The sequence below is a fragment of the Callospermophilus lateralis genome, chromosome 3, assembly GCF_048772815.1.
Source record: "Callospermophilus lateralis isolate mCalLat2 chromosome 3, mCalLat2.hap1, whole genome shotgun sequence".
In the NCBI taxonomy this organism is placed as follows: Eukaryota; Metazoa; Chordata; class Mammalia; order Rodentia; family Sciuridae; genus Callospermophilus; species Callospermophilus lateralis.
Window position 1 is genome coordinate 56947150 of NC_135307.1, and position 18215 is coordinate 56965364.

At 30.9% G+C, this 18215-nt stretch overlaps 1 protein-coding gene across 2 annotated transcripts in view; it reads right to left on the minus strand.

Moving 5' to 3' along the window:
- Nucleotides 1-18215, minus strand: part of Mdga2 (MAM domain containing glycosylphosphatidylinositol anchor 2) — a 758737-nt gene that overhangs the window by 250716 nt on the left and 489806 nt on the right. For both annotated transcript variants that reach the window (XM_076848261.2, XM_076848262.2), the window contains exon 5: nucleotides 15782-15914. In XM_076848261.2, coding sequence (XP_076704376.1) covers nucleotides 15782-15914 — 133 coding nt within the window. The remainder of the gene's footprint in view (nucleotides 1-15781; nucleotides 15915-18215) is intronic.

Consider the following 18215-nt stretch of genomic DNA (forward strand, 5'->3'; position numbering starts at 1 on the left):
AGTCATTAAGTAATTTATCATGTTCAGATATTAATATCAATTCTTCACACAAATTTCTAAGTTTCGTATAGGCATATTGATTTTTCCCCTTCTTTTCTATAAACATAGTTAATTAGAATACCTACCTTTACACTGTAAAATATTTAGGAATGGGACAATAGGGTGAAAAAGGTAATATTTTTATTTTAAAAAACTTTTCTTAGTTACACATGGACACAATATCTTTATTTTGTTTGTTTATTTTTCTGAGGTGCTGAGACTCAAACCCAGTGCCTCACATGTGCAAGGTAAGCATTCTGCCACTGAGCCACATACATAGCACTATTTTTATTTTTTTGTATCACCAGGATCAAGAAAAAAATCTGGCAAAGAATTAGGTGCTCAATAAAGTCTTATTGAATAAAAGAACATTGAATTTTAAAATTAGAGAACAGAAATTTCACCTATGCCTCACTATTCATCAGAAATCTTAACCAGAAAAAAATTTGAAGGAAAACAAAAATAATGTGAAAGAATGTGACATAGGATTCAATGTTTATGTTATTTGTTGAAAAATACTACCAGTTCTTTCATATTCACCCATTTAACTTACCTTTATTTTATATTATTAACAAGAATATTGACAAAGAAATCCTCTAGCAAAATTTTGTACACTACTCACAAATATATTATTTCTTTTACTTCTTTGTTTAGCTATATTATTATTATTATTATTATTATTTCTAATACTATATGGGGGATACTGGGAATACTATTATATGAGGGGGAGAATACCAGGATACTGGGGCACTAGACCACTGAGCCACATCCCCAGCTCTATTTTGTATTTTACTTACAGACAGGGTCTCACTGAGTTGCTGGGATTACAGGTATGTGCCACCATGCCCAATCTGAATATTATTATTAAAAAAGTTAATTAAACAAATTATGTCTCTAAAAGCAAAATAAAGCAGATGGATTTTTTAAAGAAGAGAATCAGTATGTAGATAATTCAGTGCAGATTTACAAAGCAGTAAAGATTTAAAACTCTTTTGTAAGAGAACTTAAACCATAGAACAGAACAGATAAATACATTACCTCTAAGGTATTTGGTGTTGATTTTGCAGCTATATTCTTTATTATTTTTAACTATGTACACTATAAAAAGGTATTCTCATATTGGTTAAAAGATTTTGTCTAACACACAGATCAATCTTTCTTTTTTTAAATCTATTCTGGGAACAATTTATTTCAGGGTTATGTTTTGAATGCCTTTATGATTCTCTAACTTCATTTTATCATAATTTTGGCTGAGGTTTGCTCATAACTAATATTAGAGAATAGATGTCTCTTGAGCCTCTGTTTTCCCTCTTGCCAATGAGAGAATTCTGTTAGATAATTTCTAAAGGACTTCGTAACAGCAAATTTCTACCATGATCAGGAAAACACCTGGGCATACAGCCTTACCTTATTACATATCTGTGCTCAGGTTACTCAAATGTCTAAATTGGGCCCATGATACACAAAAGATTAAGAATCATATCAGGAGCTTAATTAGCCCAATCAATGATAGTAATATAACAAATTGTAAATAGAGGAATGTATGTGATGTTTTAATTTAGGAAAAATGTTAAATCAAGATATATTTATTGTCAGCTATAAACCAAGCTTTGTTATAGGCATTGGGGTATTAGAACAAAACAAACAAAAATTCTGTCCTGGTGATGTCTGCAAATAGATGGAGACAATTACAGCCCATAATATGTGTGAGGCACCCTTCAAAAAAGTTCTATATCTATTAACTCATTTAACTATATGGGGTAGGTATTATTATTACTTTACCTTACTTATCACCAAACTCAACAACAGTTTAGAAGCAGTTTATATAATTTTCCCAAAGTAAAATAACAGTGAATGATGGAACTGGGATTCTCATCTAGGCAGTACAGCTTGTGATGGATATGAAGTATTGTAGATAAACCCTTGAATGAAAAACTAAAGCTGATTATTTCCAAGTTTAATTAAATGCTTGCCGATATTTATGTCAGAAAAACTAGCACTGCCTCTCTAAAAGGAAGAATAATACAAACACCATCTATTTTATTCTAGATTATTGGGCAGTGTAAAAATGAACTTGTTTCCAAGTCAGAATTTCAGAAACACTGACCATCTAGAAGTAAAATGGATTCACTTAAGTCCTAATTCGAAAGCCTAAATACTGGAGCTGAAATCTTCAATACAGGAAAGAAACTATTAACTATTAACAGATTAAAGAAACAATCCACAGAATGAAATAAAATAAGGAATTAATAATAAATAATAATAAAATAAGGAATTAATATTGAAAATACATAAGGGTCTCAAACACTTTAATAGCAAGAAAACAAATAAACCAGTTTTTAAAAATGGACAAAGAACCTGAATATACATTTCTCAAAAGGGAATATGTTGCTTAAGGGAAATTTCAGTTAGAAAGGAGTAACAAGTTCAAGATAACTATTTTATATCATTGTGATCATCGTTAACTATATTCTTGAAAACTATTGAGAGTAGAAATAAAGTATTCTTACCACAAAATAATATCTATGTTAAGCAATATGTATGCTAATTATCTAAATTCAGTCATTCCACATTGAAATATACTTCAAAAATTAATATTGTACATGCTAAATGTAGTTTTATCTACCAGTTAAAATAATTAAAAAAAAACAGACAACAACCAAAAATAAGCAAGTGGAATTATATAAAATTAAATTGATTTCTAATAACAAAAGAAACAATCCCCAGATTGAAAAGGCAACCAATGGAATAGGAGAAAATATTTGTAAATCAAATATCCAATTAAGAGTTAATCTTCAAAACATATAAAGAACTACAACTCAACAGAAAAACAAATTAATAATCTGATCTTGAAAATGAGCCAAATACTTGAATAGGTATTTCTCCAAAGAAGACAAATGATTGGCTAACATGTATATGAAAAAAACATTCAATGTTATCAATCATCACAGAAATGCAATTCAAAAAACCACAATTAAAATATCAATTCATACCTCTCAGGATGGTTACTATTTTTTAATAAAATAATGTGAGTAAGGATGTGTAGGAATTGGAAGATTTGCACATTGTTCAGAGTGCAAAATGGTACAGCTTCAAAGGGAAGTAATGGAAGTTCCTCAAAAAATTAAAAGTAGGACCATCACATAACCCAGCAGGCCCACTTGTCAAACTGAGTATTTATATAAAAGAACAGAAATGAAGGTATCCAAGATACTAGTCCCCCTAAATAAACTGCAACACCATAGTCATGAAGCAGAAAACCAAAGTATATATCAACAGATGATAAAGAAAATGAGAGATACACACATTATGGAATGATATTAAGCCTTCGGAAGATACGAAATTCTACAACATGTGTTAGGTAATTGTCTTAGTAGGTTCAATTCTATTCTCCTAAAATGCAGAAAATAGGTACTATTAAAAGAACAAGAAGGCAAGGTTATGATCAACAGATTCCTAAGTATACTTCATATATATATACACATACATTACACAGTGTTCCTATCATATATGACATTAAATTAAATAAGCCGTTCACAGAAAGACAAATAATGTTGATTCCACCTCCATAAAGTATAAAAGATAGTCAAATTCATAGGGTTGAAGTGTGGAATCATTGCTGACAGGCCTGGTATAGAGAAAAATGGAGAAATACTACTAATCAATGGCCATAAAGTTACAGTCAAGCAAGATGAGTGAACTCTACCAATTTGCTGTACAACTTTGTAACTAAAGTCAACAATAATGTATAATACATTAAAATTTTATTAAGAGTATTGATTTTATATTGAGTTCTAGCCACAAAAATGAAGTGAAATATTATTTAAAAATTAAATCATTTAAATTTATTGTTTAATATATTATTTAATTATATTTACTTTTAAAAATTAAAATATTATTTGAAAGTCATATTTTTAAAAATAAACATATATACTAAACAGATGGATTTTATTTCAAGTTGTGTGTTATAGTCATTTTAATAAACTGAATTGCAAAGTCATAAAATTCTGCTTTACAATGGGGAACATGAAAATTTTAAACCATTGACCTTATTATAGATGTTTCTAAAGTATCAGGTTGATTTCATATAAATACTAATTGCTGCTTCATACTGTTATTACTCATGTAATTCAATAAGAGTCAACTCAAGGCTATCTAGTTAACTACATTCCTTGGGATTTCAAAAGGTAATATTTAAATATATTGCTACCATGTTCTTGATATGCTCTTATATGATAATAGGGAATTTTTAATGAGATATTACTTCAATATATATATGTAGAGGATGTAAATAAGCTACACAAAATGGAATGTTGCTTAAGGAAAAATTAAAAGGTAATAAATCTTTTTAACACTATTTTTAATGAATGATGGAACACTGAGTCTTTTAAATTTTATCTCCTCTCTAAACATAACTTACTTGTATAGAATATCCTGTCAATATTTTATTTCTCAAAGCTACTGGAAATATAGTTTTTCCATTCTAATTCTGGAAATTTTAATGTAGATTTTGGTAAAACAACATTTCCCTATTTATCTGATCAATGATTTGCTGAAATATCTTTTCAGAGCAAACACTATTTGTTTTCATTATAGATTTTTTTTTAAGTTCTTTCTGTTTATTGTTTTTCCCTAGTTAACTCTCTGGCGACTCGGAAGTCAGATCCATACCACGATATCCTTCAACTCTGGATAAGTATACGTGTAATGGTGCATTTCTAAACCTGTATCATATTTAACTTTGATTATTAAACATTCAGTGTTTAGCATGCATACTGCTGCATATTCACTGAGTTTTAAGTCTCTTAAAATGCAGTATCATATCTGCACATTTCATAGCATCATAATTGCATATGAATATCTTATCATATTGTTTTTTATTGTTGTTGTTTTATTGTAGGTAATTATTGGTCCACATTATTTGTGTTGTCAGAGGGTATTCCAAACTAAAAAAGACATTATAGCGTATCATCAGACTGAGCTAAACATAAAACTGAAAGAAAATATTCAAATAGGAAGGCCTTTGGTTATTATGTATTTCTGATCAAGAGAATTAGAAGAAAAAAATAAGAATAGAAAGAATTTAGTCCTCTGTGTGTGTGTGTGTGTGTGTGTGTGTGTGTGTATCCTTCCATGTGCCATCCCCCGACCCTTGTTAGGTAATTGTCAATAGATTCAAACCTATTCTTCAAAAATGGAGACGATAGGCACCATTAATAGAACAAGAAGGCAAGTTTACAATCAACAGATTCCTATTACACAGAGTGCCTATCAGAAATCAATGCTGATGACTTTATTGCAAATTCACTAGATAGTATGTCACTGAATAATCCAGTCAATAAAATGCTCAAATACAGCAACTCAAGCCGAGTGACTAAAATGAGCTAGAATAAAGGAATGGCATTCAAAGCACAAGCTAAAGCATATTACTAAACAATTGGACATACCTTATTTCTATAGCAATAGAGCAGCAGCAAGAAGAGCAATGTTGTTATCCAGAAAATAAATAAACAAAAAGGTAACTCTTACAACAGACTTTTCGGGAATTATAAATTGAGGAAACAGCTAAAATCACTGTGATGCTGTCTATTCATTTCTTCCCATTCTACCAACCTTCCTCTCTCTCTCTCTCTCTGTGCATTCCCTGTACCAATGCCCTGGGTTCCCTATCCACTAACTTACATGGACTCTTTTTCAAATTTAATTAAAAGCTCACATGAACCAATGTGCGTCTTTTAGCTCATATCTAATTGTAGCACATACATTTCTACCTAATAGTGATCACAAGGCTACACTAATTTATACTAATTCTCAGTCTTACGATTTAATGCCCTGGTCAGAAGATGCTTTGAAAATATAAATATATTATCAAGGAGACTTTAAAAAATGATGTGAATTTCATCATATGAGCATATCAGGGAAGAAAACATATTTATGACATAATCCGAAGGAAAACTACATTTTGTCTATTCTTTACGTTTGAAAATGTATTTTTTAGTGTTCTGTGGTGAAATAATAATCAATTACTATTTCACTAATATAATATCTAAAAAAAATTATATTTACCTAGTATTGATTAGGATGCTTTATTTTAAGGAACACTAAAAATATGTTCAGATTTCTTCATTATGGAAACAACTATAGTTTACAAAAAGACCATATAACTGGCATGGTGATGCACACCTATAACACCAGCAGCTCTAGAGGCCAAGGTAGGAAGATTGAGAGTTCAAACAAGCCTCAGTAACTTAGTTGCTTAGTTACCTTAGTTAACTTAATTCGTCTAAGCAATATAGTGAAACCCTGACTTGAAATAAAAATATTAAAAAGGGCTCGGGGCGGGGGGGGGGGCTGGGGATGTGGCTCAAGTGGTAGAGTGCTCGCCTGGCATGTGTGCAGCTCTGGGTTTAATCCTCAGCACCACATAAAAATAAAATAAAGATGTTGTGTCTGCCGAGAACTAAAAAATAAATATTAAAAGATTCTCTCTCTCTCTCTAAAAAAAAAGGGGGGGGGAATGTGGCTCAGTGGTTAAGTGCCCCTGAGTTTAAAACAAATAAACACTGAAACAAACAAATGAAAAAAAAAAAAACAAACCACCACACGAAATCCAACAGAACTTATATAATGAGCATGCTCACTCTAATATACATAGTAACAATATAATTCATATCTAGTGAATATACAATATTTGATATTTACTCATTTCTCCAACTACTGAAAATGTTTACAATTTAACTTAAATTTAACATTTCTGTTGAAAAGTTTTATCATTGCTATTTTATACTTAACAAAAAACATTGAAGCCAATGTGCTAGATGAGATTGTATAGACACTGCTTCTTCAAAAAGGACATTTTCATTCACTAACCACCACACCACAACTAAGAACCTCCCATTTGCTAACCACTTTAAACATAATTTCATCTCCTTCTAACAATATCTGTAATGAAGTAAGGTTTTTTGGGAAAAATGTTAATCTAAATGCCTTAGAGCTTGAAGGAGATCAGTTCCCATGTATGCCTCTTCTTTTACATAGGAAGCTGACACACTGAGAGCACAAGATTTGCATATTTTCTAAAATATGTGTTAGGTTCAGAGATTATTTGTTGGATAACAATACTGAAGATCCATATATCACAGAACAATAGCAAAATCAGGATTTAATATTCTTAAATTCTGTAAGACTTGATCTTGTCTGCATGGACCATAGAGCTATAGGTTAGCTTTGTGCTTATGCGTTTATTTATTTGTAGTTACTTCATTTTTACTGTTTTGTTGTTGCTGCTGTTATTGTTGTTCTGCATCATTAAAAAATGATGAAATGATACAGGGGTTGCTGTCATCACATCAATCTGTAATCTATCCTATAGCATGTTATCAGTGTGATTAGCAGCAAAGCTAGTTCAAACAGTTAAAGGATCTGACAAACCACCATAGTATGAGGAGAGCCAGAATCTATACCAGGTCTTTCACACTCGTGCTTCTTTATGTATAGTTGCTTAAGTCTTTATATAAACCAGTATTGACAATAAAAACTAAGACATTACATTAAGACAATGGACACTACTATTCTTTATAAAGATATGCTTGATGGTGAATTAAACTACTGGGTGATCTGGTTTTTCTTGTTTGCCTAGAACTATGGGTTTACTAGGACCTGTAAATTTGAGTGATGGCAAACTGGGATGTTTGCTAATCTTAGAGATGAGACTTTGATATAATTTATGCCAGGATTTTGGCAAATAAGTAACTTGATTATAGTTCAACTCTGGTTTTCCTGAGTTAACTCCATACATATATGGGAATTATTGTATCTATTATCAGAGCCATTAATCTCTAAAGTCAAATTTCATAGACGTGAGAGTAAATAATCCTGGAGATATTCTTGAGTGAAGAATTCAAAAACCATGAAGAAATTGTGAACTGCATCTTTGCCAATGGAATAATTACCTACAATAAAACAATTCTTACAGATTCATCAGACTAATAAAGCCTTGAAAAGAAACAAGTCATTGTCTACAAATCTATAATCTAGAAGCAGTTCAACAAATAAGAATCAATTGTTTTTCTAATTGTAAAAATCCTATTATTTTATTTTAGTATATCCTCACTTAAATGACTAAAACAACTATAAAAGGAATGGTTTGACCTTATAAATTTTCTTACAAATAACTCAAGTGTTGTAGTCATAATCTAATATAATATTAAAAATAAGTACTTAAATTGAAAAAGTATAATCTAGATATTTGATAAAACACGGAGTATTTGATGTGGTGCACATTATTTATGTTGTCAGATGATATTTCAATAATTTGTATCTTTTTGAATAATTATAGTAATGTTTTCCTTCATCTGACTAATAAAGTCTCTTTTTATCTTCTTGTTTTTAGTGATCCATTATTTCTGAGATATAACATCTTCTGGAAGATTTACTAATTTTTGAGGGATATTTTATATAAAAACTCATAGTATCAAAATCAACTTAAATACCATAAACCTAAAAAATGCATTGCTAGGATAACAAAATATCCTAGGTATAGGGAGATCCCAGCAACATGCAAACTTCTTGTTACTATGGTAATAGAATTTTGGGAAATCTGGGTCATCTTGTTGCTTTGGAAACTGTCTCATGAAGACCAGAGTTGAAACTCCATAATGACCATTGTTGTCTCCAATTCTCTGCCAAATCATCACCAATATTCTCACATTTTTGAAGTTACATTAGTGAGAATAGAGCACATATGCTTGATTATCTGAGGAAGTGACAAAGCAATTAAAAATGAAGAGTCTTTTACATATCAACAACTATGCAAGTTACTTCAATTTCCTTGACAAACTGTTATCCATTTCACCAAAAAATGTTTTACACTAAATATTTCTAGCAATAATAGTTATATACAGAAACACCCAGAGTATGCACTCATTTTCATAATTTCTGAAAAATATTAATATCTAATATGCTGCTAATTAACCCATTGATAATGAATTAAATCTATGATTATGAATTTATTTTTTGAAGGAGTCATAAATGACGAACACAGTATTCTAGCCAAAATTTGAGATTTTTGTTATCATCTTATAATGATGGTTGAGGACATCAATTATATTCCTTCTTTCTATTATCTAGGTCAATAACTCAATTATCACTGGTGTCTACTGAATGTTTAGTATTTCCCCAAAATTTCTAAGTTTTATATTTCTAGAATTTATTGCCTACAAAACTAAATACTGTGCATTTATTATTATTATTGTTACTCCTTTTTAAAAATAGAAATTTAACAAGATCAAGGAATCCAAGTAACACCCCAAAAATTGCAGAACCAAAATTTGAAAATTAAACTTTTGAATTTTATAATAAGAATTCTAAAAGAAAGAGTTATAGAAAACATCTTCTCCACAACAATATTCTAATAACATTGTTGTTTTCCATTGGAGTCTGTAGTAATAAATACTGTTGTTTAGGTAACATGACTTATCTATGATTTAAAAAACATTGTTAAGCATTTTTATTTCTTATGTTAGTGCATGAAAATGTGAAAGGGAAGTGTCTTTTCCTTATATTTCACATAATAATTTCACTATCATAAAAACAAGAAAATCAGAAATAAAAAGAGAAGCCCACAATGCATAGGTTTGCTGACCCATCATTTGTATCCCTATTTTAGTATTTTGACCATGTCTTTAAAAATCAGTGATGATACTATTTACAAAAGTGATGTTTGTCCCTCACTAAAATTTCACCTTCTCCTTTAGAATTGCTTTCTTTCTCTTACCCCAAAGCCAAGAATGCAAGACCATATGTACTCTCAAAATAATTCCTTTCTTAAGATAATTTCTAGTGAAGAATGAGTTCCTCATTTTCTTGCTTTGATTTACCATGAGATGAACTTATTTCTGACCTTTTAAAGGAAAATTAATACTAAACACAAAAAGCACATTTACTAATTCCAAGTGTTAGGGCATGATTTAGTCCCCTTCTCAATTGGTATGCTGAAGCCCTACCTTCCATTGTAATTATGTTTGGAGACAGGCCATGTATGGAGGTAATTAAGGTTAAATGATATCTTAAGAATGGAACCCTCTTCCAGTGGGAAGCAGTTCTTACATGAAGAAGGTCCACTGAGGTCTCTCTCCTTCCTCCATGCATGAGCAGAGGAAAGGCCATGGGGGGACAAATGCAGAAAGCATTCATCTATAAGGCAGGAAGAGAGCCTGCACCAGATGGCACTTTGTCTTGCATGGGTATTCTCTAAAACTATGGGAATATAAGTTTCTGTTGTTTGTGACTCCCAGTCCTTAGCATCCTGCTATGGCAACCCAACTGTACTAACACTAGACATCATCATATTTTCAATATGTATTTTCTCACAAAACTAGAGAGTCTTTCTTATGATTGTTGGTTAAATAACATAATACATTCTAATAAGTGATGTCAACCATTACCTAGATTTTGTGGCTGTCCTCTAGAGGCAGGAAGCTAAAAAATCCATACAACTAAGGAAAAGGATTGAGGTTAGTACTCAAGTACAGGTGACAGGAGAGTTTCTGTTGCTGCTTCCTAATTTGCTTTTGAACTTACCTTCTGTGACAACAGGCACTGTGTCACGGGAGGAAGTGTTCATGTATTTGTGTTTCATGCCCCCATCTATCAACATTTCTATAATTAAAATATTATTTATTTTTCATAACGCCTAGATAAGTAGGTTGCATTTCTTTTAACCTTGAAGAAGACTGTCATAAAAGGACTAGAGCATACAAAACATTTTACATTGAATTTCACAGTAATTGCTGGGCATTTATCTTCAATTCCCTATGAGTTATAAAAATTAGAACAGATAATAGTTGCCCAGCATAAAGAAGAGAGATTTTTTTTTACTCTTATTCTATGATAATTTATTAATACAGATTGAGAGAGATAGAGAGGAAGGGACAGAAGGAAGGGAGGGGTGGGAGGAGAGAAAGAGAGAAAGAAGAGTAGGGAGAGGGACAGGCCAGAAAGGAGGTGAAGGAGGTCTCCACTAATTCTATGGCAAGTATACTTGTGTGATGAGTTGGTTTCTAAATGTAACATGCATTGTAGGAAGACTTCTCAATTGTATATTTTTTTATAACTGCTAAGGTTGAACACACTAAATCAAGGCACTTATATAATTAAGTAAAATTAGCCCCACAAGTCCCATTTCCTTATAGAATTCATCATAACCTCCCAAGAAGGTACAAAATATGTTTTTCAACCTAATATGGGTAACCTACTTAATTCTTATTTGCCTTTGAAATTATGAGATATCAACATGTAAGTGCTTGAAATACATTAAAATAAATGAAATTTGTTTTCTCATAATTTCTATATATACCTTTATGTTGTAAATACACATAATCTGAAAATTTTTAAATAATTTATGATCAGTTGCCATAATTATGATCACTTCAAAATACACATACTCTTATTAAGATTCTGAACTTACAAATCTTAACAGGTTTATTTTTTAAACCACGAGAAATAATACTACAGTAATATTTTATCAATCAAGAACTAATATAATTTTTTTCTTCCAAATGGAAGTAGAAGAATAACCACAATAACTTTAGGACCCTGCCATAGCACTTTGTCGATTGATAAATATGCATAACAAGAGACAAATAAATTGGCACTTCATCTCATAAGTATATCTATCTATCTATATATCCATATATATACCTATGCATATGTATGTATATATATATGCACACACACGCGTGCACACATATATAATGTTGGGAATTGTCATGATAAGCTTTAAGACACTAGATTAGGTATGATGCCTACTGACACTTCTGTGACAGGAGATATATTCTCATTGTCAGGCAATCAGTGGGACCCATAAATTACTGGGTACTTTCCTCTGTGGGCATAAAATTATGAGCTACAATGCCAATTCATAGTGAAAAAGTTGAGAAAACACATTGACTTCTATAGATGATACTGACTTTTAAAATGACTCTTAGACCCTAGTTTTCTAAGTACTATATACTTATTACAATTAAAAACTTTACTTGACTGCAGAGATGTTGCAGTAAAAATTTTTCTGTGTCAAAAGTATATTAGTGAATTAATTGATCAACCTTATGAAAATCATTTCCAAAGTTAGCACATTTATAAACAAACTAGTTTATAGAGGAGGCTAACAAAACATATTGCAAGATTTATAATATGTTTTTTTTTCCATCTCAGTAAGGTACACATTCTCCTTTACATTTTGTAAACCAAGACTACAGAATATGGGCATTGGGGAGGAAAGAGGAAGTACTGGGGACTAAAGTGGAACAAATAATATAACATGCATGTATGATTATGCCAAAATGATCCCTGATATTATATACATACTAAATACTACATATAACTATAATGCACCACCAACAATACAAAATAAGAAAAAAACACGGGCATTTTATCATGTCACTTAGAGATTTATGATAATGAGAATCATAAGGAGTATTTGATTTCACATGGATTATGACAATGGTAACTTAAGCAATTAACTAGCCTTTGTGCACTTGTCAGTTCATAGAACAGCTTTCATGAAGATACTCCAAGTTTAATTTATTACTGGTGCTCTTTGAGAGTTACCTCGATGATTTCACCTATTTGAAATGCACAAGCCCTTCCAACTATGAGCACAACTAGATGAGAAAAGTTCTGAAGCAAACCTGGTTTGAATATGTAAAGTGTTAGGCATATTACATGCCTGCCTGATTGCAGTTATTGAAGAGTCAAACAAATATTAGCTTATATGTTAAACCCGATTATTTACCATAACTCATTTTGTAATAACATCAATCTGAAATTTTTGTCATATAATTCACAAGAGAAAAAAACTGATGTTTTTCCTTGTTTGATCAATGTAGGTATATATTAACTAGAAAAAATAAAGAATAGGACAGAATTGTGAAAGATTGAACAAAATATTTGTTTTTATAGCACAGCTGTGCCCACTATAAAGATAGTCCAGACTCTATTTTCTGAGCTGGTGATTATTAAAAATAACCTCAAAGTTAAAATCACCTAGATGCTTTAAAAGACTTCAGGAATTCTGTCACCTTTCATGACAATTGTCCCCATTAAAATTAAAAGTCTTTATGTATTTCTAATAAAACACCATGGCTTGATTTTCAATTCATTTTCTCTAGTTATGTGAAAACTAAAGAGCTGGTTAGGCTCTTGTTTAATCTCACATTAGGATCAATCGTGGCCCTATTCTTTATGAGCTGTGAGTTCTTCAGACATAATAAGACCATATATATTTTTTTGAGAGAGAGAGAGAGAGAGAGAGAGAGAGAGAGAGAGAGAATTTTAATATTTATTTTTTAGTTTTCGGCGGACACAAAATCTTTGTTTGTATGTGGTGCTGAGGACCGAACACGGGCCGCACACATGCCAGGCGAGCACGCTACCGCTTGAGCCACATCCCCAGCCCAAGACCATATATTTTTTGCAGCATAAAAATACCAAAAATAATTTGTACCTCAAATACCAATTGCACCTCTTAGTCTTTAAATATTTTCTTTGCGTGTATGCTAATTTTACTTATTCTCAGAACAACCCAAAAGGAATACTTCAATTTCTGAAGGATGGTTATGTGTCAGATAATAGGAAAATACATAACTTTTTAAAATCTTCCTATTTATATCCCATTTTTATAAAGGCAATCTGAGATAATAAACATGAAAGACTTTAAAAATTAATAAATCACTTCAAGAAAGCTCTACCAAAGTAACAATTCATCAAACTTTTCTGGTCTTCGTAACTCCACTGCAACGCCTTTCCCCATCCAAGAACCTTCTTCTACTTTATTTTTCCCTCTCTGCATCATCTGTATTTTAAACATATATCAAAGCTAAGAAAATTAATTATAATTGTTCATATAATTGTTATAATGTGTTTCATGACAATAACCACATGATTACAACTAGTTTTCTTATGTTAATATCTTATTTTTATTTCACAATATCCTATCTCCTTTCTTGAAAAGAAAGGAGATAGTTAAATTTTATGTCTTAGGTCTGCTAAAATTTTACATTTTCATTTTTTTGCAACATAATTCTACCACTATTGATTATGTTCACTTTTTTACCCTACTTTCTCCTTATAACTTTCTTATAATGACTTTTATGTGTTACTTAATAGAACACTATCCAGTTTAAAGCAATTTGCACTTTGCTAATATCCCTACATCTATTATTTCATGATAGGGGCCCAAGAAGTTTCTGATAAATAAATTAATAAATTGATAAAATATTAAACATTTTGAAATTTTAGAAACTCAACGGAACATGTTGATAATTCAATGTATGAGCTTTCTTTGTTTCTTCCAATAAAATCGTAAGTTTAATCTTTTCATCAAAATGAACTGATTAGAGTTGCAGACCAGCTCTTTGTTGGAAGAAATAATAAAGTATATTTTATATGCCTGAGACATGTCAACTCATTAATTCTTTCCTACTACTTTATTTTTAAACTTCATTTTTTATTGATTTTTTTTAAAAAAATGACAGTGGAATGCATTATAATTCTTATTATACATATATAGTACATTTTTCATATCTCTGTATATAAAGTATGTTGACATCAATTCGTGTCTTCATACATGTACTTTGGATAATGAATTCTATCACATTCCATTCTTGCTAATCCCCTGCCCCCTCCCTTTCCCTCCCAACCCTCTGCCCTATCTAGAATTCATCTATTCCTCCCATGGTCTCCCTTCCTACCCCACTATGAGTCAGCCTACTTATATCAAAGAAAACATTCTGCATTTGTTCTTTGGGATTGACTAACTTCACTTAGCATTATCTTCTTCAATGCTATCCATTTACCTGAAAATTCCATGATTTTATTTTCTCTTATTTCCTACTGCTTTATAAGTTTATGAGGAAATGGGGCAATGAAATGTGAAGGAATTTGCTCAACAAGTAAGAGATAGAACTAAGATCTAGACCAAGCCACAACAAAAGCAATGGAAAGGGGCTCTTTTTATTATATTTTATTTATTTTATTTTTGGAAAGGGGCTCTTTTAAACTCTTTAATATATGTATTGAATCAAAAAAAATTACCCCTATCACTGAAAATTGGAATTTCAAAACCAGTATAAATACTGATTTGTGAAGGTGATTGTTTATATACAATCATAGAGAAGATAGTTAATTCATGGGCTCTTTCTTTACTCTTTCATTTAACAATCTCTTCTAAATTTGTTTTCAGTTATTCTGAAGTCTGTGTTATTAAACACAGGCTATATTGAGTAGCAATCCTGCTAATGTTTTGACATTTCCTGGGAAAATACTGTCCTAAAACACCTAGCTGAAATTAGCAATTAGCTTTCTTTACATAAAAGAATGGTTCTCACTTAGCTTTGGGATCACAACACACTTTTAACAACTTAGATCACGAATTTGTATATGAAAAATCTAATATTCCTAAAAAATCTCTGTGAATAGGATACAGGTTTGCTTGTGGTATTCATGAACACATTTTAAGGACCTATGATTTTATATGTTTGATACATAAACACATTTCATAGAGCATACTGCAATTAAAATTTAACCTTTATTTACCAAAAGCTTTTAGTATTTCCTAGATTTTTCTGGGGAAAAAGGTGCTTATTGTACATATATTATAGAAATCATTTGGTCTATAAGAAGATTGAAGAATGCTTTTAAAAATTAGTTACAGACAGTAAACATATAACAGAGAGTTCCATACCTGTCTTGTTGGAAAGTCTAAATGACACCATCTTATCAGGTATATTACACACATTCCTCACTGAAGCAATGCAGCTGTAATTAGCATAGTCCTGAGGTCGAAGATTCTTTAGTTTTAAGATTTTTGTTTCACCCTGAAAATGTAGAAAGGAGTCATTAAAAAATTCTATTGTAACCCGAGGGAATGAGCAAAGAATGGCACTCTATTGTATTAAATTATATTATTATTATTAAAATATGGAAGATTGCCTTATTTTCTTAAGGAACATGCCCTAAATTAAAAAAGAAACACTGCATTTTAAAATAATACTGTAATTTGCCTAGAGGTAAAAACTAAGAGACTACAATGAAAATTCATAACATTTTCTTTGCAAACTAACTTCCTCGGGGAGAAAAATCTATTTCTGATGGTAGTTATGCAAATCATTATGCAAAGATCTGAACAGTAAGCTTAATAATTGAGTTTATTCAACAAACACTGCAATCTATGCAGACTTCAACATAAAACATTATGAAAGAAGACCCTGAAGAAGAGCTAATAAATAGAGTTTTTAGAACAAAGTTAATGAAGCAAATCTAATGATGGATAACTAAATTTACATACATTAATATCTTGTGTAAATGGAGCAATGAAAGGTGAAAGATCAAAACTTTATGGAAGAAGAATTTGTGAATGTTTTTATTATTTTTATTCTTGCTGTATTTTATGTTCAGAAGCTCAAACACTAGGTCTTCTAGGTAAATTTATGAATAGACCCAAATCAGGCAAGTGGCCAGAAGTAGTGGCCCTCCGAATGAGCCAGGAAGGACCAAAGAAAAACATTAGAAAGAAACTGTTCAAAAGGTACAAAGTGAAAAAAAAAAAAATCCTGGACTCCATTCAAATTAGATCCCCTAAGATTTCTTCCCTTTGTAAAGTCATTAGTGAATCTTAAAACAATACTTCTCATAAGGAATTTATTTAGGATAATAGCAAAACAGTATCCCAATAACTTCATATTTGGGATAAGTTTTATATTATTTTTTCTCAGATCCCATCTGTCCAGGACAATGTGGTTTATTTGTTGTTGTTGTTGTTGGTGGTGGTGTATTGTTTTCATTCTACTTGGGTAACATTAGTCAAGTTCCCCAAATTAGTCAAGTTCCCCAACATTAGTCAAGTTCCCCAAATTGCAATAATTAATATTCTATTAAGAAGGAGTGGGACATTTAGTAATTTGATACATAAAAGCACCATTGTTCATTTGCAATAAAGCTTAGCCAGACAGGAGCACACAGTCTTCCAAATGTGTCAAATGAATCCCCACTGAAATATACATGCCATTGTAGATGTAATCTTTTCAATTCACTATCAAAATTTGCTTTTAAATCAGTCACACCTCAGTATTGTCCTCAGTAGAATAAACAATAAACTTTTATTTTTCACATTGTGAAATATTCACTATGATTGAATTAATTGGAATGCACATCACCTCATATAGTTACTGTTTCTTTTCACTTCTAAAAAATATAAAATGTCATTGCATTGTCTCCCTGATAAAGTACAAAAGAATGGTTTGTAATTGCAGATTTTTCCTATACATACAAATATAAATGTATCCCACACAAATAAATATATACAAGACTGTTCTTAGAATACATTTAAAACATGTTCTTTTGTGTTATAGGACTCTTGTACATTAAATATATAAAATTCTTAGAAAAAAATGTGCTTAGAGTCGTAGAAAGAAAATGTTATCCTAGAACCAGGTTACTCAGACATTTTGAATGAGGTCATACATCTCCTCTGTCTGTGATACTGAACTGCTGAAGATACCTTTGTTTTTCCTACTCTCAGAACTTAAGTAGGTATTCCCTGGGATTCTATTTGTTACACAGTTAACCTCACTTTATAAAATCTCGCTAGGTGACAAATTATTTTTTGCTAATGAATTTCTACTGCAAGCCTCATTCTCCTGCCCTTTCCAAAGGCTGTATCCTTAATACAGAATTCTCCCTTAAGTTTCAGATATATATTTGTTTCTTACTACCAAAATTTTTGAACCAGCATTTCCATTTGATGCTTCTGTGACATCTAAACTCAACATTTCCCAAATTAAATTTCAAATTTTTCCTCTAGACCCACTCTTCCTTCTTTAATAACTGGACTCTTAGACTGGATTATAATTTCCTATTAATATATTCATTATCTTTCTCTCAGCTAGATCCTTTTATTGACCTTTAAAAATGTTTAATCTGAATAATTCTTTTAAATTTTAATCATAATGCTTTAAACTCTAATATTCAGCTAAAATGTTTCCTTATTGTGCTTATTGTAGTTTAAGTACAATAAACTGCACTTCATCCAGGATTTTTGCAAATGTTTATTGAAGGTTAATTGACACGAACTGTGTGTATTTAAGGTATATAGCTTGATGTTTTGATATACTTACACA